General features: G+C 38.5%; 1 protein-coding gene across 2 annotated transcripts in view; it reads left to right on the forward strand.

The window, feature by feature from the left end:
• SACM1L (SAC1 like phosphatidylinositide phosphatase) overlaps positions 1-23,044 on the forward strand; it is a 29,526-nt gene extending 6,482 nt beyond the window's left edge. Inside the window, exons 2-20 of one of the 2 annotated variants that reach the window (XM_041466492.1) lie at positions 1,624-1,721; positions 3,406-3,480; positions 5,398-5,525; positions 6,510-6,659; positions 7,955-8,014; positions 9,576-9,609; positions 12,225-12,326; positions 13,067-13,152; positions 13,357-13,443; positions 13,878-13,946; positions 14,032-14,111; positions 15,578-15,676; positions 18,214-18,352; positions 18,581-18,650; positions 18,742-18,814; positions 19,266-19,359; positions 19,444-19,536; positions 20,199-20,256; positions 20,929-23,044. In XM_041466492.1, coding sequence (XP_041322426.1) covers positions 1,624-1,721; positions 3,406-3,480; positions 5,398-5,525; positions 6,510-6,659; positions 7,955-8,014; positions 9,576-9,609; positions 12,225-12,326; positions 13,067-13,152; positions 13,357-13,443; positions 13,878-13,946; positions 14,032-14,111; positions 15,578-15,676; positions 18,214-18,352; positions 18,581-18,650; positions 18,742-18,814; positions 19,266-19,359; positions 19,444-19,536; positions 20,199-20,256; positions 20,929-21,065 — 1,732 coding nt within the window. In that variant the 3' untranslated portion in view covers positions 21,066-23,044. Of the gene's footprint in view, positions 1-1,623; positions 1,722-3,405; positions 3,481-5,397; positions 5,526-6,509; positions 6,660-7,954; positions 8,015-9,575; positions 9,610-12,224; positions 12,327-13,066; positions 13,153-13,356; positions 13,444-13,877; positions 13,947-14,031; positions 14,112-15,577; positions 15,677-18,213; positions 18,353-18,580; positions 18,651-18,741; positions 18,815-19,265; positions 19,360-19,443; positions 19,537-20,198; positions 20,257-20,928 lie in introns of those variants that run through there. The other variant, XM_041466493.1, reaches the window with a different exon arrangement.
• Positions 23,045-23,417: the final 373 nt, after the last annotated feature.

Here is a 23,417-nt window from a genome sequence, read left to right on the forward strand (position 1 = left end):
GTTGTATTATGTTGTTTGGTGGATTTTTTTCAGTTCAGTATTTGCCCTCCTCAAACCTACAAGATTGGTGTTATTAGCACCCTGTTCTAACCAGCATCAGCCTGCTCTGTTGTGGCCCTCCAAGGGCTGCAGGTGGATCTGTGCTCTGCCATGGACCTCCATGGGCTGCAGAGGGACAGCTTTGCCTCACACCAGGGGCTGCAGGGGAATCTCTGCTCCAGCTCCTGGAGCACTTTCTGCCCCTCATTCTGCACTGACCTTGGTGTCTGCAGGGATGTTTCTGTCGCATGCTCTCTCTCCTCTCTCCTGCTGCAGTTACTGTTGTACTGAGCATTTTCCCCCTCTTAAATATGTTATCCCAGAGGTGCTGTCACTCTCACTGATGGGTTGGCATTGGCCAGCAGTGGGACTGTCTTGGAGCTGGCTGAGATTGGCTCTGCCAGACACAGGAAGCTTCCAGCAGCTTCTCACAGGAGCCGGTTCTGTAGTGGCCCCCCTCACCCCGCTACCAAAACCTGGCCATCAGAGTCCTCTGATCTATATTAGGATTCTAATTCAGCTTTCTGAAGGATTAAAAAAATAAAAGATGCATAGAAATGCAAGATCTATTTAGGGAGAAGGAGCCTAAAAATACCTACTCTGTTACCAGAACAAGAATTTTAAAACTCTGACCCCATGTCTTGTCAAGCCTTAAACTAACAAAAATCACTGAAAGAGTCAAGAGCAATAGTTTAAGAGTGTTTGGGGGGTTTTGTTTGTTTCCTGAGCATTGCCTGCATGTAGCTATAAGCCACTTCTGCATAACTCTCCTATCAATGCACAGTATAACATGTCTGGCTTCTTGCAAATACCACAGTGGGAGTGTCTTTAAGGAACACTTCTAAAAATTGTTTATGACTAGCATTGGGTTTTGTGCTGGTTTTAGGGGGAAGGAAGGGAAAGATGGCAATGACGTGTGAACGGGAAGCGATGTGTGACTTGTCTGTCTGGTGCAGGGATACCTGTTAATGCCATGTGTGTTATGTAGACCTGGCTAACTCATCTGGGAAATGGTCGTGTTGAGACCACCTGCTTCAATAAATTAGTGTATCACTTGAACTTTTCCATTTCTTCTGTGTTGTTTCCAGTGGATTCTTGCAATACTTAAAACACTAACGTGAAACGGGTGTGTTTATAATTTTGTACATTACATTTATGTTTATTAAACTTGCATTAGGGATGTGATCTGATCTGTTAGGAAGTTTTTGGTTTCAAAACTTCTGATTTTGTGTTGAGTTTTGGCTTATCAGATATGGCTCAAGCTTAGGGGAATTAGAGTGAACCACTACGTACACAAATTTACTTTCATGTCTTTACCTTATGGTAATAAAAAAGGATTAAGATTAAGCAGGCCATGAATTTTGCAATAACTGATGAGCCAGACTTGCTTTTTTTTTGCCTTTTTTTTTTTTCTTTGTACACTGCCAACATCAGTGGCTGTTGGGAAGCAATCCAGTGAAAATTTTATTTTGCAGCTGAAATAAGTTGTAAAATTGATTGTTCTGTCTTCAGGTGGTGAAGAATAAACAAACCCAAAGTAAGTTCTGCTAAACTAATTACTTTTTCTTCTTTATTCCCTTAAAGGCATATAACACCAGAGAAGTTCTATGTGGAAGCCTGTGATGATGGAGCAGATGATGTGCTTGCTATTGACAGAGTCTCCACAGAAGTCACTCTCACAGGTGACTCTTCTCACCAGTATTTCTCAGTACAGTCTTCTCTGTCCTTTTTGTCTTTTTTGCTCTAGGAATCCAAGAAGATCTTCAGAACATTACTGAGATAGTTTTTTAATCTTTAACAAATATAAAAACATAATTGTCTTTATTTTTAGTTACTGTTTAAAACAATGCTCTGTATTCTCTTCTGCAGAGCTTTGTTTCAAATGTCTTCTGGTTGTGGGTTTGATGCTGTGGGTTACCCGGGTGATAATGCTTGCCTGTTCTTTGCTAAGACTGTCCATCACAACAGGGGAAGCTGACTCATCCAGGCTAGTTGGGGTTGGTGCTGGAAGTTTAAGATCAAACAGGGAAAGGATTGAACACTGGCGTTCTTCAGCTTTTGGAAATTTTCCCAATGCTGTCTTTTATATAAAACTGAAACCTGACTTTTCATAAAGCCTCCAGAAATAGCAACAGTAAAAAACCCCTTACTGTAAATTTTCATTCTGTGTTGTAAATCCAGGTTCAAATGTCAGTGGAAAGAGTCTTAAGCCTGTTGATGTCTTGAAAATTTTAGTGAAACAAAGAAAAAATTTAATGTAACAAAGAGCTTTGATTAAATAATAGTAAAATGGAGGCACTGGGTGACTTCCCTTTTGATACTTCAGGAGTTTGGTAGCACAGTATTACTGATCTCCAAGCAGACAGAAATGCTACAGTAATAGTAATATAAAAGCAGTAATTTTCACTTTTATTAGGCTTCTTGTATACTTCATGTAAGAGCAATGTGCCATCCCACTGATGCTTTTGGTATCACAGTATATTATTTCAATTTCTCCTTCAAAACTGTCAAGATAGTTATCCCAAGTCTTTTGTCAGTCTACATCTCACTACTGCTCTTTTATCAGATGAACCTGCAAGGTGTTTAAATCAAAAGAAGATTCAAGGGTTACCTTTCTCAGTTTTCTGAATTCTGGGAAAATGCTTCATCCTGGGGGATGACTTGAGTTTCTTTAGATTTCTCTAACATCCCTTCTGTTGTTTTAGAAATGTAGATAGATTAAAATTACACATGCTAAGTCTTCTAATTGATATTTAGTTACTTTTTGGATCTCTTGGTCTGTTGTTTGGAATACTGTGTCCCTTGGCTCGTGTATGCTGCTGTTGGTAGTTTTGCAGAGACAGCTTAGGTCTTCTGAGACAGAAATAGACTAAGGCTCAGGAGATGCAAACAGACCTGGGAGGCACAAGCACTTATGGTTTGGTTATCCTTTATGTCTTGATGGCTTCAAAACAAAGCTTCTGGAAGCTGGAAGGACAATACATTATTGAGGAGTCTACTTGCTATACTATTATGAAAATAAGCTTGAATTTATTTAATTGAATGACTACATTGATTAAACGTGAGAAATTGGTTAGAAAGTGGGTTAGAATCCCAGATCCTCCTCCCAAACCTCTATCAGGCTTTGAAATTCGGATGCTTTGTTTCTTATACTTAAATATACTTATATTTATAAATGTATAAATATTAGTTATAACTGTAGGTATATTTATATATAAGAAACAAAGCATCAGAATACTTATAAATATACTGTAGCAAAACTTGATTTGACCAGGAAGGTTGGAGAAACCTAGTTCTAATTGTGTTCCAATACAGTCATGAAAGAAGCAGTCTGAAATTCTGATGTTCTTTTCTTCTGCTTTTCAGTTAAAAAAGATGTTCCCCCTTCAGCTGTTACAAGGCCTATATTTGGTATTTTGGGAACAATCCGATTGGTGGCAGGTAAGGAGAACAGAACTCTGCTCTTTAAAAATAGTTCGACAAAATAGATTGCTGAAGAAGCTTTAAAGGCAAAAATAGTATTTGCAAGTATCTGAGGCTGCACTTTCATCAGTATGATAGGCTTTCCTTGTGCTTCTAGAGGATGGAGGCATCCAAATCTACTTTATGATGAATGTGTGTGTAACTCTTAAGCCAGGAGGTGCTCTAAAGGTAGGGTTAACTGGTAGTTGTTTGAGTTATAAGGAATGCATTTCAAATGAGTGCAAAGAACCTCATCTACTTATTCATTGTAACTATTTTAATCTATTTTAATCTGAGCTGCAGGATTTGATGCAACAGTCATTGTGAAGCTTGATCAATAATCATGGTACACAAATAGCTGAGAGTGACTGGAGGATAGACAAGTAGATGCAGCTGTTCAAGTAATGATTGTGTTGCAACTGCCCTACAAATATGAAGAAAATCCAACATGAAAAGGAAGAGGGCAGACTGGAACAATTCTAAGTTAGAGAGTTTTAGGATAATGTAAGAATAAGTTGTACAGTTTTTCTAAGTGTCTCAGTGGTCAGGTCTAAGCAGCCAGTGAATACATTCATCAGTGAATACACCTGATGCATAAAGTGTAAGCTTTTGGGAAGGTAAGCATTGCTGCTCCAACAATCCTTTTTGTAGAATTTGGTAGAGTTTGAGACTGAAATACTTTGAAAAATGATGTAATAAGCAGCACACATACTGAATAAAATCCCCATATGTATAAAGGATTAAAGATCACTCACTAGTGTATTCCCAACTGATGCAAAGAGTCATTGTGTTGAATGCAGTGACTTCTACAGGATTTCAAAACTGCTGAACTCTCTATGCCCATATTCTAAAGAATTGTATGTCTTGCAGAGTAAGAGCAATGTAATGGACACATGTGTCTTAGGGACTCAAGGAGTGCTGACTATTTTAAAACTGAACTGCCCCAAAGGGGAATTGTCACCACTTAGAGGCTTGGTAATGACTACTATTCATCTGCCTGAATATTAAATAAAATATAGAATATGTTAAGTCTCTTAAAAGCTTGAGTTTTTTTCATTCTGTCCCCCAGAGCTTTGCACTGAGTGTTAGCATACAGCTGTCAAAGTAAAGCTATTATCAGTTAAATTAAGTGTTTAGCTAAGTGCTATTAGGCAGTTCACTGCTGTTAACTGTAAAACTGGCCCTGTGTCTAGCAATGCAGTGTCTTTAACAAATAGAAATATTCTTTGCCTATTGCAGTATGAAGAGTAAACTTTTTCTTCAAAAACAAGATGACACTGAAATATGCTATGCTTAGAAATATGGTTGTGTTGTGTTCACCAGCAAGTGTAAATTAATTGCTCTGAGTGAACTGTCCATGATTGTGGGGTGGGTTTTTTGCTTTGTTACTCATGCAACAGGGGAAACCACACACTTGCTGTCTTAAATAGGTAAAAACCCCAAATCTTTGTACCAATTTGAATCTGTTAGGAGGAATATTTTTTAATGATAAGTTTAATAGTCTTTTTGGTTTTTGAAGCATACTTCCTTTCATGTATTTTGGACTTGCTCTGTGCTTTTCAAACCACATTCAAGAGCATAGGCCTCTTTCTGAGTTTGCAAACCTGAGGATTTCCAGACTGTCACTGATCAGAAGTAAGAGTAGGTGACGCTTTATGTTGTCCACTTTTTCTTAAAGTTCCTTAAACTTAGTGAGCAGCTCAAGATCTCTGAGCATAGAGAAGTGGGTAGCTTAGAAAGTACATTTTGCCTTTGCTCCAGCCCTGTGTGTTTTGCTACACTTAAGAACACAAAGTCCTGTTGGTTTCAGTTTTCTGATATGGGTATAGGCTGCTTTTCTTAATACGTGCGGGTTTTTTGGTATTTTTTTTTAACTTTGTTCTTTCTGATTTACAGGCACATATCTTATTGTAATAACAAAAAAGAAAAAAGTAGGTGAGATTTTCAGTCATGCAATCTGGAAAGCAACAGACTTTGACATCCTCTCCTATAAAAAGACCATGCTGCACTTAACTGATATTCAGGTAGGTACATTGATTAGGGGAGTGTGGAGGAATGTTATTCTATGTTAATGCTCATTGCCACAGCACCTAATTTGAAGAAGCTATGAATTTTTTTTTTAAGAAGCTCTTCGAACAATACCTCTTTTCTGATTTGTTCACATTACTATAATGGCTGTAATATTTGTGTTTAGATGTATATAAAATCAAGGTGATAAAATGTATATAAAATTCAGGGTGATAAACTCACATGGTGCGACTTAGAATATCATCTGCAGTTTATGGATGTGCATTTTTCCTTCTATTAAGACGGTACACCCTTCCTAATGCTTCTGTTAAATCTTTCTCAGAGGTTTACTCTTCTGACAGCCCCTAAAATAAACTGCATAGCTGTCACCTTATGTGTCTTGCTTTCTTTATGGAATTGTTCAATTACACAGTTACTCTGCAGGGAAGAATTGAGTTCTACTTTTTTGAGAGAGGGATAGGTGAAAGATTTTTTTAAAACAGATGTGTAGTGGATTGAAAAAGAGCAGGTCAGGGTATCTAACCAATGGAGCTGGAAGGGAATGCTTTTTCAGGAAAGGAATGAGGTTGAACCAGAACATGGATTGTAACTTTTCTTTTGTCTCACCATCTTGTTTTTTGGGGTTTTTTTTTTTAAGGGAATGGTTTTCAGGGAAACTAACAGCTTCCCTTTTGCTTGGAAGTTGTTAGAATTCATTTACTATCAGTAGCTATTTGTATCACAGGAATACTGTTCTCTGCTCTCCACTGTTGTTGCAGAATTTGGTTGCAATGTGCTAGCTGCAAGTTACCAGTGAACTGGTATCAGAATTGCAGTCTCATGCTTTCCTTCTTGTGTGGTAATCTCTGGATGATGTCATGTATTGCTAGAGCACTAGCAAAATTCATCTCATCACTTCAAAAAGTAGTGGTAGCTTACAAGAGTAAAATATTTTGATAGCAGTATATGACAGCTCTTCTGTTCTTTCCTCATCTCAACAGTTGCAGGACAATAAAGTATTTTTATCAATGCTTAACCATGTCTTGAGCGTGGATGGGTTTTACTTCTCAACAACCTATGACCTAACACACACCCTGCAGCGGTTGGCCAACACAAGTCCAGAGTTCCAGGAGATGAGCCTTCTAGAGAGGGTAAGGATTGAGTTTGCTTCGTGTCTGTGTCTTGCAAACTGCCAGTCAGTTTGATGCAGATGGTGTTTAAATGATGCTGGTGTTTTATCCAAGCTGTTAGGGGTTGTGTCTGAACACACTGGGCCACGCAAGTGTCGTAGCTTGTGAGCAGCACGATGTTCTAGGGATCTGTTCTGATCTCATGTCACACATCCAGATCAGCAGTTGGAAGTACTTCCTAAAGTGTACTTTAAATGGATTTTGAAAAATCCAAAATAAATTAAATTTTGTCTCTAATATTGAACACGTCTAATTACAAGAGGAAGTGCTAAGCAGAAAAGGAGCTAAGCAGAAAAATTGAGAGAAAGCGAGTAATTCCTTTGACGTGGAGTGGGGGAAAGGAATCCAAAATGGAATAAGTTGTACTTGTGTTCATATTCTTTTCCAGGATAACTTGGAACAGATCTGCAGGTTTTATGGCTGTCAGTCTTGGGATGTTGTATTCTTTCTAGAGTATTGCAATTCTTTGTGTGAAGCATGAATTTAGTATGCTGCTTTTGTCTTAAACACAACAGCCAAATACAATTTGAACTTGAAGTTCTCTTGTGTCTGTATTGATGGGTTTTTGTTTTGGTTTAATTTTTTAATATTGCAAAAACTGTTTACATTTGGGGATTGTTTAGCATCATCAAATGCTGCTCAGGCAGTGCTCTTGCCAGATAGAACAAGGACACAAAAGGATCAGTTTGCCTTAAAATTGTTCCCCTTCATAAGGTTGTTGGAAAGGCAAATTACAGTAAAAAACATTAGTTACAAGTAAATTCGGATCTCAGATTGTTACATTTATTGCTGTATAATTTCATATGCCCATGGCTGCAGTATAGTGGCTTATCAAAAGGATGGTGGCAGTTTTGAACATCTCCAGTTTGCTTCTGCAAGAGAAGTCTGGTCTGTGTTTGGAGTGTGGGTGTTTTTGTTTGGTATTTGTGTTTGTTGTTTTTTATAACAGTACTGGTAGAAGGAAACAGCCCCAGCATAGGGGCACCAATGCATTATGTTCTGCAGCTCGGTTGTTAACAGTTTAGAAGTGTCATGCAACGCCCTTAAGAGCAGTCAAAAGAATAGCCCTCTCCAATCTTTATTTAGATTTCTAGTTGAGGATATGAAGGCTAGTGATGAAAGAAGGGAACTTCATTTCCATTTGTACCCGATCACATAAACTTACTTGATGCATGGATGCTATGATACTGCCTTTATGTTGAATTAAACAGAACTGACAGTCTCTAAAAGCATGTTGTCTTTTTTTCTTGCTGCAGGCAGATCCACGGTTTGTATGGAATGGACACCTTCTGAGAGAATTTATTGCTCAACCAGAGGTAAACACTTAATAATGATTCTGTTAATAGAGTGCAAATATATTTTTGCTATAAGTATCCAACAGCTTTTTGTGATTCTGTCTCTTTCAGGCAGCCAGAATCTAGTATAACATGGCTAATAATCATCTAGTTTAGCACAGTGAGTCTTCTGCTTTCAAACTTCTAACTTTGTCAATGTCCTCAGTAGTACTTCTAGACAGCTAATCTTTTGGAAGTGTCAATATTTGAAGATACTGTGCTGTGAAGACAGCTGCTCATATAAACCAAAGGAGAAGTTACACTGCACAGTGTATGCTTCTGAAGCATTTTGAAGTTTAGCTACTTATTTATCTTTGGATATAGGCAAGGTCCAGTTCATCGCTTTTTTCCTAAGACTGTCTCACATCATTCTCTATGAGTGCAGTTTAAATTCCATTTTGCTAGTGAACAGATCATAAAGCTGGTAATTAAGAGTAAGACTGACAGTTTAGATTCTTCCAGTTTATTTCAAATGAAGATTAGCACAGTGTAACCTTTGAATTCGCTCAGTCCAGCAAATACAAGTGCATGACCATGGCCACAGCTGTGGCACCTTAATGGCCAGACTGTCTAAGCTCCTTCCTGCCAGAGACATCCTCTGTCTGTTAAACTCCTTGGATTGCCTACACTACAGCAGCCTCCTCTCTCCATCAGTGCTTTTTATCAAAGCAAGTGACGCACGGTTCTATTTCTGCCTTGGTAACCTGTGGAGATGTGCTGTTACATTAGACAGCGCTGTTCCAAAAGGCTGGATTGTGCAGTGCTTCTGGAATGTGAAGATAGGAATTAGAGAAGGGCTGTTGTGCATATTCCAGGGGCATATTACTGGGTGTAAAGTTTGCATGCTATGCAAATAAAGCTTGGGAAATGAGAGAGAAGCTGTGGTGGGAACAGCAAAGGAAAGCCAAGTGTGGCTAGCTAGTGAAAACAGACCTAGGGGGCAAAACACAGAAGTTGAAAAGGGAGATAAGTGATATTTTTAGGCCATGCTTCCCCTCACATTGATTATAGGTGGTTTGATGCAGGAACAATTTTAGGTAATGTAAGTGTGGAATTTCTGACTTCTAGTATTGAACTTTAAAGTTTTCTTGAAAGATTAAGTTATTCAAGATAGGAAAAACCCGGGAACAAGCATTTTGATTGTTAATCACATAAAAATACATCTTACTGAAGGCTTCTCTAACTACTGTCTCTGCAAATGTCTTTCTGTGGAGGTAAAGCAAACACACCATGTCAAAAGATTTTCAGCAAGTATTGCTTTATATCTGGTATGTTTGTAGGAGATTAAATGCTGTGTATAGGGAGGACAAAGCAGCTTGCTTTTTGTAGACTTTTACTTTTTTCTTCCTGCTGATAACGATTGCATATGTTGCTGTTTTCCCTGAACTTTTTTCCTCAGAAAGGAATGTTTCACCCTAAACAAAAAGTAAACTATATAAAGTATATGAAACTACCACAAAATCCTTAGGCAAAGCACAGTCACTCACTTACCTTTTTTGGCTACTAGTGTTTAATATTTTTCACGTGTATTTGTGTGTTTCAGATCCATAGGTTTGCTACACCAGTGATGCATGGATGTATCCTTTTGTGCTGTAAAACTGTGTGCTTGATATGGGTAGTCCAGTAGCAAAATGGCTGCTGTGAGGCTGCTCTGTTGTTACACTGGCAATTATAACATAGAGCACATTGTCAAAAATAAGTTAATAGTTTGCTCATATATGGATGTTACATATTGTTTGATAATCCCCTCATGTGTTAACTCCCTTGAATATTCTGAGTTGAAGGCTTAATGTATTTAATTTCACAGTCATGGTTTGCATAACTGTTTTTCAGTGGGAAGGTTAAGATTAATATGGCAAATGCTCTCCCATCAGCTTTAGTACTTTATCTTGCTATAAGAGTGCATTTACTTTAGCTACAAAATAAGGGAGAACAGTTTGGACTTGAAGGAGTGTTTATGTATGTCGATGAATAGAAGGATAAGTTCTGCTGAAGGCTCCTGGGATGCTTTTCCTGGGTAGCTGCTTTTCCTGCACCAACACTTCGGGAAACAGCCTTTTTAGCAAAGGAGTCATAAGTTTATTTTTGAGAAGGGATCGATGCTGCAAGGAAGCTGAACACTTTCTGGAGGCAGTGTGTGATAAACAGTAAGTCCCAGGTAGTTGCTCCTGGACTTGACAGTATGAAAAAGACTGCAAGACTGGACAGAGCAACTCGTGCCATGTTCTGCTTTGTTCAGTCATTGCAAAGGCCCCTCAGGTGTGTGCAGGGAATAGCTTCCAGATGGAATCAGTTGATCTGATAGGACTGTCAGCAGCTGGCAGATCTCCAGGCCTTTCTTGTGACTTCATTTAATGGAAAATGTTGTGGGAGTAGGCAGAGACACAAAGGAAAAATAGCAAAAGGGAGCCATTGGAACACCCTAATCCTTATTCTGCTGGTTCTGGGTAAATTGCAATTAACAACTGACAGACTGCAATTAACACCTTCCTTGATCCTGTTTTATCACTGTATAACAAATTAGCATAAGTAATGTTTGTTTAAATCAGAATTACATCAAAACCTTAGAGAACTCAGGAACTGGAAGAAACAGGATTTCTAGCGGTAAAAATGCTAGGAAGACCCCTCAGCAGAGTTGTTACAGTGCCCCTAGTAGATATTTCAGTAATATCAAAGGTTCTTTTTTTTTCCCCCCAAATAAACTCAAATATATTTTTTCAACTACTGGGCTTCTAGTCTTGCAGTGATGAGAAACAGTGGACTTGGATAGTTGAGATTTTGATCACCTGAAGCCCTAAACTACATTTAGTATTTCCCTTGCTGCTCCAAACCAAAGCCCTTCTAAAGAACAGTAAATTCTGTCTTGTCCTTATCTGTATATGTGGAAGTTGCTAATAGCAAGTTGTCATTTTAAGTGAGCACAGATTGCCAACAGAAAATAGGCTGACAATTGCTAAGCAGCTAAGGTTAGAGGTAACCTTCCTTGCAGAATAATATTGGCTGTTCAAATGTTGAATTAAAGGGTGGAGGACCTGGCAGTAATTTTCCAGGGAAACAGACGAGTGGGTATTTTTCAGCCTTAATTTATTAATTGAGAGAACATTTTAGATGGGGACAATTTGTATTATATTTTTGGGGGTTGTTTACAAACAGTATTGGCATAAATACAAACAGAAATCGAGATGACTCATGTATGAAGCCAGTGTATTCTTTAACAGAGCTGAGGTGCTAATGTGTGTCACAGCTGCTTTATGTCCCATTTGAATCATAGATACAGAGCCTAAATGTCACTTGAGACAAAGCATCTAGATTCCTCAAAGAGAAGACTGCACTAATTTAAACATTGACCATTTCGATCTTTTGCTTGCTTTAAAGTGATAGGTTTCAGTTTTTAGGGGCAAAGCATGCAAGCTGGTGGATCTACCTGCAAAATTTTTTCATGAGTGCTGGTCTCTATTAGACTTGATAGCTTACTGCAGTCCCAAATAAGTGCCACTATAAGTAGCATAAAACAAGAGTAAAGCTGAAACTAGTTGTCATTGCCCCTGTTCGTTGGGTAGTCTCAGGTGCATTTGGCACTTCGGGTATGTAGCCCAGGCTACAGGAAACCATTCTTGAGTGAGAAGCTCACACTGGAATCCTGGTGTGTGTTCATTCTCTTTTTCTCCATGGATTTGAAAGCCAGTCTCTTTTACTGCTAGTTCTGGCATTTGTAGATGTGATGTATGTTGCACTTATGGGTGCGAAATGTATACCCCAAGATATTTACTCTTCTAAAAACCTAGAAAAACATTTCAATATGTATTTTTGAAATAGTTGTTAATTTTTAAAAGCAACTGGGGCAAGAAACTGTTAAAGTAGTTGAATAAAATTATGGATGAGATGGATTCCTAATTTTGAATTAGGACCATAAGATCTAGAACAAACTTCTTTAGAACCACATTCTCTCAAAATTACAGCAGTTTTAATGTTTGTTCGTCAGTGACATCACTATAGAGTGTTGTTTTGCAATGTGCATATTGATCCTAATATTGTTACTGTCTCTCCAGTTAAGTGTTCAACTGTTGTTGCAGTGACAAATATTTACAGATTTACTTGAATGTAGTCTCTTGTTCATTGAAGTTTCCTTCCTGTTGGTGTGTAAAAATATCCTAGTGAAACATTGGGTATTTTCCTGAGTGTTGCTCATCAGTTATCACTATGCACTCTTGTTCTATTAATGGCAAGTGTTTTGACTGGCTGCTTGTTTCCAGAAGAAGCTGTTTCAGGGCTGGTGTACGCTACTATGTAAGAGGTAAAAGAAAAAACTGATTTATTCAAAAAATAATATGTGTTCCACCTGCACATGTGAGTTACCTTTAAGAGTAAATGAAAAAACATTGTTTAGTTTGTCTTGGTCTTCTTCCTCCAAAGAAAATATTAGGAACTGAAGCATTTTTTTGTATTTATTAAAAATTACTCTTTTTCATGTCTTTAAGACATAACTGCAAAAGTTTTATAGTGATTTTTAACAGATGGCTGTTTTTCTTGGTGCTAAATGCAAGTGTGTAATAGCCCTTTTGGTCTAGCAGTAAATCCAGCTAAGAGCATCACTGGTGCTGGCAGGGGAGCCCTGAGTGGTGTTCTCTAATTGTTTCAAGTTAAAAAGCAAATAGGGAAATTAATTTAAATTACTTTCTCTGTTCTTAGTCCCAACATACGTGCTTTTGAAGAAATTTGTCCGTTTCTGCAGTACCATTGCTACAGAATTGTGAATGTTTTGGTGTCAGAGCACTGGTATTTTATTTCATATTAAATTATAATCTCTAATGCTAGAAATATCAAAATGTGTTAACTTGAAGAAGCACAGTTCTGCTTAAATTTGGTGCAGACCATGTTAAACTTTTACCAAGGTTGTGTTTAATTTTATGTTGTCAGGCAGCTCTGTGCTTCCTATGAGTGCTTAAAAGGGAGGGGAAGGAAGCCTTTTGCTGATGTGCTGTCACTGTTTTGCAGGTAGGCTGAGCTGGCTAACATGGTCTTTTTCCTTCACAGGTATTGATTCAGAAGGGCACGCTGCTAACTTTGTTGAGACAGAACAAATTGTGCATTACAAGGGGAGCAAAGCATCGTTTGTTCAGGTATAGTCACTGTAAGGAGCATGGATACATAGATAGATAGATAGCTCTGTCAAGGCTTTGAAATATAGATTGTGTGTAAGATGCAAATAAAACTAAACAAACAGACTGAATTAGTTTAACAAAATAAACCTGTCTGCTTTATTTTTAAATGTCAAGTAGGTTTTGTAAATTCTGCTGTTTAAAACCATTACCATTCTTTTGCAGACCCGTGGATCTATTCCTTTTTTTTGGTCTCAAAGACCAAACCTCAAGTATAAACCAAAGCCACAGATCAGCAAGTCAGTAAACCATGTATGTGAGTGTTTGTGTCTTGGGGTTTTAACGTGTTACTGGGCTCATGTTTGTGTGATAGGGGTGCAAGCTGTAATCAAAAGAATAAAAATCAGCAATACTGGATTGAGCATTATTTTTTTTAAGTAATAGCAGGAAACCTTGTTCTTCTTATAATTAATTAAAAGGCTGAAAAAAATGCAGATATCAGTGGGGGTAGTTTTTCTTGGATCCAGTTTGCAGCAGTTTTGGTAGCTGTACAACACTCCTTATCTGTAGCATGTTTAATGAGGGGAACTGAATGGACTGGGAGGAGGAAAGTGGGAATGTTTTGGCACAATAGAGAACATCAAACAGTTATAAGAATCATCAAAAATATTATAATGGCGGTTCCTTGTAAAGCACAGATCTTAATAGTAGTGTACATCTGTCAACACATTTCCTTTCTCTTCTAGATGGATGGCTTCCAAAGACATTTTGACTCACAGATAATTAGCTATGGAAAGCAAATGATTGTCAACTTGGTATGCTTTCACTTGTTCTTCCTGAAAAAGTTATTTTCTTTTAGGCAGGTTTCTGAGTAATTCTGTCTATTTTTCCTTTTCCCAGGTTAACCAAAAAGGCTCAGAGAAGCCTCTTGAGCAAACCTTTTCAAAAATGGTGAACAGCATGGCAAATGGAATGGTCAGGTACATGTGACATGAAGTGATACATTTTGTGTTACAAGTTAAGCATTCCCTCTGAGACTCACAGAGTGGTCAGCTCTTCAGGGGCCTTTACCAACTCTGTGATTTGTTTGCATTTTATGTTTATGACTTTCTAAGAGAGGACACAAAGAGGTGATGGTAATGCCAGTATTGGAGTCATAATATGCAATTGAGCTCTTCTGCATTTTAGGAAAAAGATGATGATGCCCTGTAGAGCTAGCTTCTGGCAAAAGGGCTTGGATACATTGCTAACTTAGTGAGGGAGTGCTGAGTGTGAGCAAAACAGGATGGAACAGTAAGGGGAACAAGCAATTTAAATGCCTGGACCTCAGTGTAACAATGGGCCAAGAGTGGAGAATCCACTTGGATTATGAGACATTCCATCTCTTTGTGGGAATAGGGAGTGCAGTACACAATTTTACATCCTGTCTGTGCTTGCTTTTGTTAATTTCTGGAGGGAAGGCTTGTATCCAGCTCACACAGATATTTGACCTTCTTCCTTATCCTTGAGATTACTGTGCTGTGCTTTTTTTTATTCTGTGCATATTTGCTATAAACTCATCTGGTGGAAACCAAGATGTGAAATTATGTAAAGATGCATTTTGGTGATGTTCTGTATAGGTTCAAAAGTGGTGTTTGGCAGCCCTATTTTACTACTGCTATTGAAACCCACTTTCTTGATTAATTGTTTTTGATAGTGTTTACCTGCCAGAGTCAAACTCGAGACTTCAGTTACTTGTTTCAGTGTTCATCTGTCTTCATGCACCATCCTGAAATCTTGTCAAATAACTTCTGGGTTATGAATGCTTGAGGGAGGAATGTAATGCCCTGTAATTCACAGCAAACATATACGTACAAATGTTTAATCAATCAAGTACCACTCATTTAGAGTACTTCTTGCCAGAAATCAGCTGTTAAAATTTTGTTCCAAGTCAGTAGCTGCTTAATTTTCTTATGACAGTTAGGTTTGCTGCTTAAACAGAACCTGGTGTCTGGAGTTATTGAGGGAATTATGCCAGCAAAAAATGTTGGATTTCAACACCTGTGTCTAGTTCAAAGTGAACAGAGAACAAAAGAATCCTGGTGGGGAGGAAAAATTAATTAAGACATTAAATAAGATTTGTATCCCTTCTGTACTTTCTGGAGGAAAAATATTAGCCAGAACATAGAATGGTACATACATAGAACTTGGAACACAGTGTGTGCTTCCGCAGACTAATGGCATTTTGTAAAAAATTATAAATGGTGTCACCATTCACACTAAGGCTGCAGCATCAGGAGCTTACAGAGCGCTGACAAAATCTGCAGTTGTGCTGAAAGTCGTCTCTAAAGAAAAACAAATCCTTTGTCACTGCCTGTTTTATAGATCAGCCTTTTGCTGTAGGGTTTTCTGTAACCTTCACTGCAGTACATACATAATCTGAAAAACCGCTTCTCTCTCTGAACAGATACGTGGCGTTTGACTTCCATAAAGAGTGCAGTCGGATGAGGTGGGATCGGCTTCAGATTTTGATGGATCAACTGGCAGAGCAGCAAGATGAGTTCAGGTAAGGCTCTGCAGTTCTTTCACCTCTGTGCTGTTAAAATGAGACCACTTCCTCATAGTTTCTGTTGTCTTGCCTTAAGGCACAGTAATACAGACCTTCTGCAGTCTTCTGTGAAGATGCATTTGTGTGCATTAGTGTGTCTGTATCTCTGGTGTCTTGCTGACACTGTGTGCAAGGTTAGCGGCCTGGTGGGGGGTGGGATGTAGAGCCCATGTTACCTCTCCATAAAGTGAGTCTGAGAATTGCAGCAACCCTGAGTTGTGACAAGAGCTGCCTTTGTAAGGCTGGCTGAAAGGTTAGACAAAGAAATGAATGTGCATACAACTGGAGCCATTTAAAAGCCAGTCTCCTTAGAGTATATGTTTTTTCATCCATAGTGATTCCAGGTTGCGTTGACAGCAAACTGTTCTGCCTCGCAGTGTAAAACACTTGGTGTTCCTTCCACAGGCATTTGTAAAAGTGTTTTCTGTAACACACATTGTTGTGGTTCCAAACCTTGCACTGGCATTGGTTGTTAGCCCTTGCAAATATACCTAACCCACAGGGAAACAAATTCTCATTTTCTATAGTCATATCAAAACACACAGAATGTCCAAATCAATTTAAGTCTTTAGTCCCACAAGTGTGTTTTTGGTCATAGCTACTTGTAGACCTGTAGATTGCTAGGGAAATCGTTTTCTTTGTTCTGCTTTTCTGATTGCTTCCTTCCTGTTCCTGAAGCCTTGTGACTAAAGCACAAAGTAGATCAGCTAAAACGTTACAAAACTAGCAGTGGTATAGGCTATCCTGACAAAATAAAATTAGGTAAGGTGTGGACTAGAACAAGAGTCTTGTTAATAAAGTCTCTTGCCTGGAGTCATGGCTACATGAATGATATAAATTAATCAGATTATAGTTAATATTCTCTGTCCATCACAAAAAAGCCTTAAAAACTCATAAAGACCTAATGAATAAATTGACTTTGAGCACCTCAAATAAGGAGAAATAAGATAGTAGTTTTTTCCTATACAGCAAGGATCCTTTATTCTTAGAATTAATATTGAATCCCTTAACTTGTTTACTGTCAGCTGCCATTGGAGGCATAGAAAATAACCAGATTTCCTTGAAATGAAAAAAAAAAAAAGCAATCTCTAAAACAAGATACAAAATTGAAGGCTCGTTCTCAGGATAAGGCTAGCTGTAACTTAACTTGTTTTATTTCATCTGCAACAACTGTTGCTTAAATAGGAACACAAAAGTCTGAGTTCTAATCTTCACAGAAAACAGTTTTGCAACCCATAGGGAGGTAAACAACTCTTATTTTCTGCAGGCTAAATCCAGTTGTGGAAGATCTGTCAGAAAGGCGAGCTGGGTTTCTGGAGGTGTCCTTTGTTACTTTTTAAATTTTTTGGAGCAGCTATAGGAGATGCAGGATTTAAGAATAGACATTTCTATTCAATTAGGATACTAACAAACTATCTTGTCCTAATATCAGTTGTAGCCAAAACTTGGGGGGAAAAGGAAGATCTCACAGGTATTATTGTTGCTGTAGTCTTCAACAATGTAAAATATGGTTTAACAAAACTAGCTCAAGAATGATGAAAATTACTCTTAAAAAGAAAACACAAGGTTAATCAAAGTAAATTCATGTGTTTCTAAGGCTCCTGCTAAAAATGCTGAGGCTTTTGATAAAAATATTCTACAGTAACAGTGGATTATATGTTGGTCCATAGTTCATAATTACATATTGGAGTAACTTAATCTATGGATTATAATCTGTAAAACTGTAGAAAACTGGAAGTTTCATGTTGTGGCAGGACAGGCATAGTTCTGTCCCATTCACACATCCAACTGATAAGTAGATTGGAATATTTGTTTTGTTGGAATCCATGTCTGCAATTCAGTATTTAAAATGAGCTGTTTGTTATCAACTAGTGGAAACACTTGGTTTAGTGGATTTAAAAAATTGAGGTGATAATTAGCATATGCAAGGGGGAATATCTGGTTCCCCCCCATGTTCATATGATGGAGAGAATGGCATGTGACACTAGCAGATTCTTCCATATTTTGCAAGCATCCTTAAAATCTGAGTACCTTCCTGAAAGAAATGTGCCTGACAACTTAGATGACTTTTTATGCATTGGTGACTGGGTTGAACTGGTGACCACTTATGAACAAATCTGGTTAGTGATGCTGTTAGGCTCTGCTAATGGTTTTCATATCTGTGGAGCTGGGACACTAAAATAACTGGAAAAAAAAGCCCACAAGTCCTTGATTTTGCACCAGAAGTTGCTGTTCCCAGTAGCATATAACTCAATATTGCTGATTGACTTTCTGAATGGTAGGAGTGAATACTGCCCTGAGATTGCTAAATGTTCATCCATTGGTGCTGTTTTTCAGCATGGCAAGAATGCAGGGAGGCATCAAAGTTTGAAGACGTGGCTGAGCACTCATCAAATGCTCAGGACAATCGTGGTTGGGTTGCTAGGATATTTACTTGTGAAAACATGTGGTTTATGTGGACTGCTATCTCTAAATGTGTGTATTGTGTGTGTCAGTTACTTTCTAGTTGACTCGGAGGGTAAAACTGTGACTCAGCAGGAAGGAACGTTCCGCAGTAACTGCATGGACTGCCTGGATCGGACTAACGTCATCCAGAGCTTGTTGGCACGCAGGTCTCTCCAGGCCCAGCTTCAGGTAAATGTTTTACTCTTCTTTGACAAGCTGGAAGAGGAGAGAGGCTTTCCATTTGGAATGGAAATGTAACTTGGATGCTCCAGTAAGAGCTTGCATAGTGGGGTTACTGTACTTCTTACCTGAGCTGCATTGACTAGACTCAAGTTTGATGAATGCAGTTCTTTTTGAAAGGAAATCCTATTTTTTCTATCAAACTCCTAGCAAGCCTCAGTGTGCTTTTTATTCCAGAGACTTGGTGTTCTGCATGTGGGACAGAGAATTGAAGAGCAGGCAGACTTTGAGAAAATCTACAAAAATGGTAGGCTGTTTATAGAGTTCAAACAATGACTTTTTCTCTGTAGAGAGTATATAACTTCCTTAATATTTCTTAATTGTTTTCCTATTCACAGCATGGGCTGATAATGCTAATGCTTGTGCCAAACAATATGCTGGAACTGGTGCCTTAAAGACCGATTACACAAGGCAAGTCAGCCTTTCCTGTAAGGGCCTTCTGGGTTTGTGAGCATGTTTGGGATTTTCTTCAAGTCCTCATATCTGAGAAGGTTATTAACCTGGGGCTTAGGCTATAAATGAGTTTTTTGCAACGGTTCAGTTGGTAAAAAGTCAGACTAAAATCTCCAGATTCCTTGCTGTCTTTATATGAAAGTAAAGCCTATCTGGAAATGAAAACCAAGGCAGTGTGCCATGATGATGCACTTTTATATTGTCTGATGGAAAGAAGTGTCATTTTATTTGACAATTTTGTTACAAGTATGTGTGGTAATAATGCAGAAGCAGCACTAGATAAATGTATTCCTGTGCAGGTGTTCATTTAATGTAGTACACATCCAGATAATGACAGAATGTAAATCTGAAATTACAGTCCTGAATTCATACAGTTATTTTAAATATTTTTCACAATTTTTTTTGGCAGAACTGGGAAGAGAACTCAGTGGGGCTTAATAATGGATGGCTGGAACTCATTAATACGTTACTACAAAAACAACTTTTCTGATGGATTTAGACAAGTAAGTAAAGCTTTTAACCATGGGGAAGTGTATTTGATAAACATTGTTGTGCATTCTAACTCTTGCCCTCCCTTTCTCTTCCAGGATGCAATTGATCTTTTTCTTGGAAATTACTCAGTGGATGAAGTAGAACCTGCTAGTCCTTTACATGTCAAGAAAGACTGGAAGTTCTTAGCTGTGAGTATGGAGACTTTATTTGTAATAAGAGAAACACAACAATTCAGTCGCTGGCTTCATTATGCCTGAGTAGGACTTGTCTGTTAGTCATGAAGCATCCCTGTAATCTGGTAATGATTCTATGATACCTGCTTATAGGATTAAACCCAGACTGTTCCCTTGACAGAAAATGGAGTGTCCTTGAGGTATTGGAAAAACTGCTATTTGCTTTTTTTCAAATATGCTTCACCAGGTGGAAGGGGAAAAATTCTACTAGTCACTATCAATAACTGTTTCCTTCTGCAGAAGAGTCTTCTTTTCTCACACTTCATGCAGAAGCATCGATTGTAACACAAAACCCCCACTCTTTTCACTTTTTTCACCCTTCCCTTTCTATTTTGAAATGGGATTTGAGAACATAATGGGTTTAACTGGTGTATCTATTTAAACAAAGCATAAACCTCAACCTCTCTTTTAATGCACAGGAAGTGTATTTCAATTCTAAACATAATTATTGAATACAGTCTTCTAGATTTTGGAACTATCCAGACTTTCTGTACCTGAGTGCAGGTGAATTGAGAAGCAAAGCAAGTAAATCACTTTACAGTACAACCCATCTTAAAGGAAATTAAGGAACATATCTACTGCTGTATCAAGTGATTATTCTGTTTCTCTTTCCTCAGTTGCCTATTATTATGGTGGTTGCTTTCTCCATGTGCATTATTTGTTTGCTAATGGCTGGTAAGTCACTATTGAGTTTAATTTTATAATTTGTGAACTTTGTGCAAATGGTTACCAGTAACACACTGAACAGTTGTTCAGTGTAGAATTGCTTCTCAGCCATTCTAAAAGGTGCTTGACCATGGCTCTGGAGATTGAGGCTTAGCACTGTATCAGTAGTGTGGAAAAAACTGAGATGCTATCGAAAACAATAGTAAAACTCATGTAGAAGTCAATTAAGGGAGTTAATTATATCCAAATTTAGATGCACCTTGGTAGACCTGTAGCTTTATTGTAGGCTGGATGAAGCTCCAGAGGGAATACCTGTCTAATTTTGGGCAGAAAGACAATTCAGAGCTGTCAGATACAGGCATAAACCTGGTTCTTTAATCTAAATCTGTGCTGGGAGTGGTGAAGGTTTTTGCCTTCTGCTTTTGCCTTGAATTTTCTGACATTGTTGCCAGTAGAGTTCTTGACTGACTTCCATAGATCTCTGTTCAATGCATTCCAAGAACTGTGTAGCAAATACAAATATTCCAAGGTAAGGAAACATAAAGAGATCTGTGAAAGACTTCTGATTTCATGTGACAACAAATCTCTCATGGAGAGCTTGAAATATTTGCATCTGTCCTAAAGTAAAACTGTCTGCTAATTGGAGATAATGAGCTAAAAGGTTTATCTGACTCTTCTCAGGTGATACATGGACTGAGACACTGGCCTATGTGCTTTTCTGGGGAAGTGCCAGCTTTGGAACTTTTGCTATCATCCTTTACAACGGCAAGGATTTCGTAGATGCACCCAAGCTGGTCCAGAAGGAGAAGATGGACTGAATTTGTGTGTGTGGAAAGCGGCTTGGTACTGAGGATTCTTCAAGCCACACTTGGAGTCTCTACTGACCTGCTTTCCACACCAAAAAATGCTCTTATGAACATTCTTCCTTGGCAGTGGGGTGGGGGGTCAGGGGTAAGGAAACAGTGTCCTGTGGTGGTGGTAGCTTTCAACTGAGACCTGATTTGACAGTCTTAGTTGCAATGGTCTTTGGAATATTGCATTAGTGGACAGGGCTCCACCCTTACTGGGGTAATGCAAAGACAAAAGCCAGCTTTTTGGTGTCTGGAATGTTTTGGAACTTAAGTGAACTATTTAAGCTCATGCTCCACCTGGCTTGTTCCAGCTGGTTTTTTGGCCTTGACAGGAGAGAGCTTTGATGCTGTTCGTGTCTCAAAGTACCCAAATGTTGAAGCATTATTAATGGAACATCTGACAGGGATCTCTGAACAAATATGGCTTCTTACCAATAAAAAGTCTTGGTCCAGACTTACAGCTGGATTATGTTCGTTGTGATAAAGTCTGTGTTAAGGAGTCCTTCGTGCATCTTCGTGTGTGGATTCTTTTCACTAGATATGAAAGATTTGTGAATCCTAATGTTATTCTAAAATGAGGTTTTTGTCCTGTCTTGTTTCTCTAGAACTGATGCAATATTCTGCTAATCATTGTTTGGGTGAAAGGGCAGTGTAATTGGATGTTCCTGAAGTTGCAAATGTCTTGCACTGTTTCAATACTACAGTCTCCATATGAAAATCCAGTAGTTAGCGAGTTAAAATGTAGAATTTTCTTTCTGAAGATGTAAACAAAATCAAAGAATGTAAAAGTCCTTTGCAGTGTTTATTCAACCTTCCTTATGCTAAAGTTCCAAAGCACTTCATTACTTTAAGAATGGATCACAACATAAAAGATGAACTTCATATTGTTTTGCTAGTCCGTTGCTTCTATCCTTGGTTATGTTGAAATAATTTATGAAAGAGGAAATAACAGCCTGAGAAGAAAGCAGTAAGTCTAAACTCCGTATTTCTACTTGGGAGCAGCAGCTTGCTTTTCATGCATGATACTGTAACACACTCTTTTAAGAAAAAAAAAGAGAAAAAAAAACCCCTGCAGACTAATTTGTGCTGGTTAATGTGTGTCTTTAAATTTAGTGCTTCCAAGCTGTATAAAAATAAGGACCAATTTTAAACTATTTTGTCACTTATTTTATATGGTTTGTTCAAAACCAGACATGGAACTTGCTTGAGGCGCTGTGCATTGTTTAATATTTCCTGTAAGTACAGCTGTATATTCAGATTGCGAGTATAAAATTTAAGTGGGGGGGAAGGGACAAACATGTAGAATACTACTAGGGCTAGCACAGGTGTCACTGTTGAAGCTAGAACACAAAACACTGATACTCCAGTGTTCCCTTGTGTTATGACTGAAAATATGTACAGATTCTTCTTGTTTTGTTTTTTGGGTTTTTTTTTTTTTCTTTTGCAACTGTTCATTTTAACCTTGAATGTTTCTGGAGGCCTCTCTGGGTTTTGTGTAAACATGACCTGTTCATGAGCACTAGTACTTGCAAGGTATGCGTTTGCTTCTAGATGCTGTAATGGAAAAATACCAGTTGGTGGCTAACTGGAAAATCCTCCTAACTTAAAATTTCAAAGATGAACTCCCTCATGGGCACAAAGTACAAGAACATCATAGACTCAAAATTTGAAAGCAGTGGTTCTGGTGGCTCACTGGCAGGTGGAGTTTGAAACTTGGCTCAGTTGTCTTGCAGTCTAGGACTAAGTTGCTGCATCTTTGGTGAAGAACTTGTTGCAGCAAAGACCAAACTTGAATTGCTAATATAAAAGGTTTGTAAGACGTAGAATAATGTAGGTTTTAGAAGTTGGAAGGCACCTGTGTTTCAGTGCTTTGCAAAGAGTCTGTATTTCTAAAATCACAAATGGTGTACTACTCTTAAATGACAATAAAATGTTCAGCTTTTCTAGATGTGCTGTCTGCAGTGCATTTTGTGCTTTGGAGCAGACTGTTCCCAAATAGCTCCTTAGGAGCTGTTTCACGCCTGAAGGCTGCTTCAGTTCTGTGTGTGCTCGTTGCAGGTGGGGATCGTTCCTCAGACAGGGCTGATCTCAGGCAGTGCCTGCTGTCCGTCTGCACTGCGAGGTGTTCGCTCCTCTCAGCCACGGCTGGCTCTCTGTCGGGAGCACCTGTGGCTGGAGTGCTGCATCCCCAGTGTCACCTCTGCTCAGGGCTGATGGCTCTTTGCCTCTTTCCTCACAAGGGCACTTCAGCCTCTTACTGACCATACCAGTAGGTGAAAATTGAAAATTCAAGGTGTCTTCTTCCTTTCCCTTTTACCC

This window comes from Pyrgilauda ruficollis, unplaced genomic scaffold, assembly GCF_017590135.1.
Source record: "Pyrgilauda ruficollis isolate IOZ18807 unplaced genomic scaffold, ASM1759013v1 scaffold2, whole genome shotgun sequence".
NCBI classification, from domain to species: domain Eukaryota; kingdom Metazoa; phylum Chordata; class Aves; order Passeriformes; family Passeridae; genus Pyrgilauda; species Pyrgilauda ruficollis.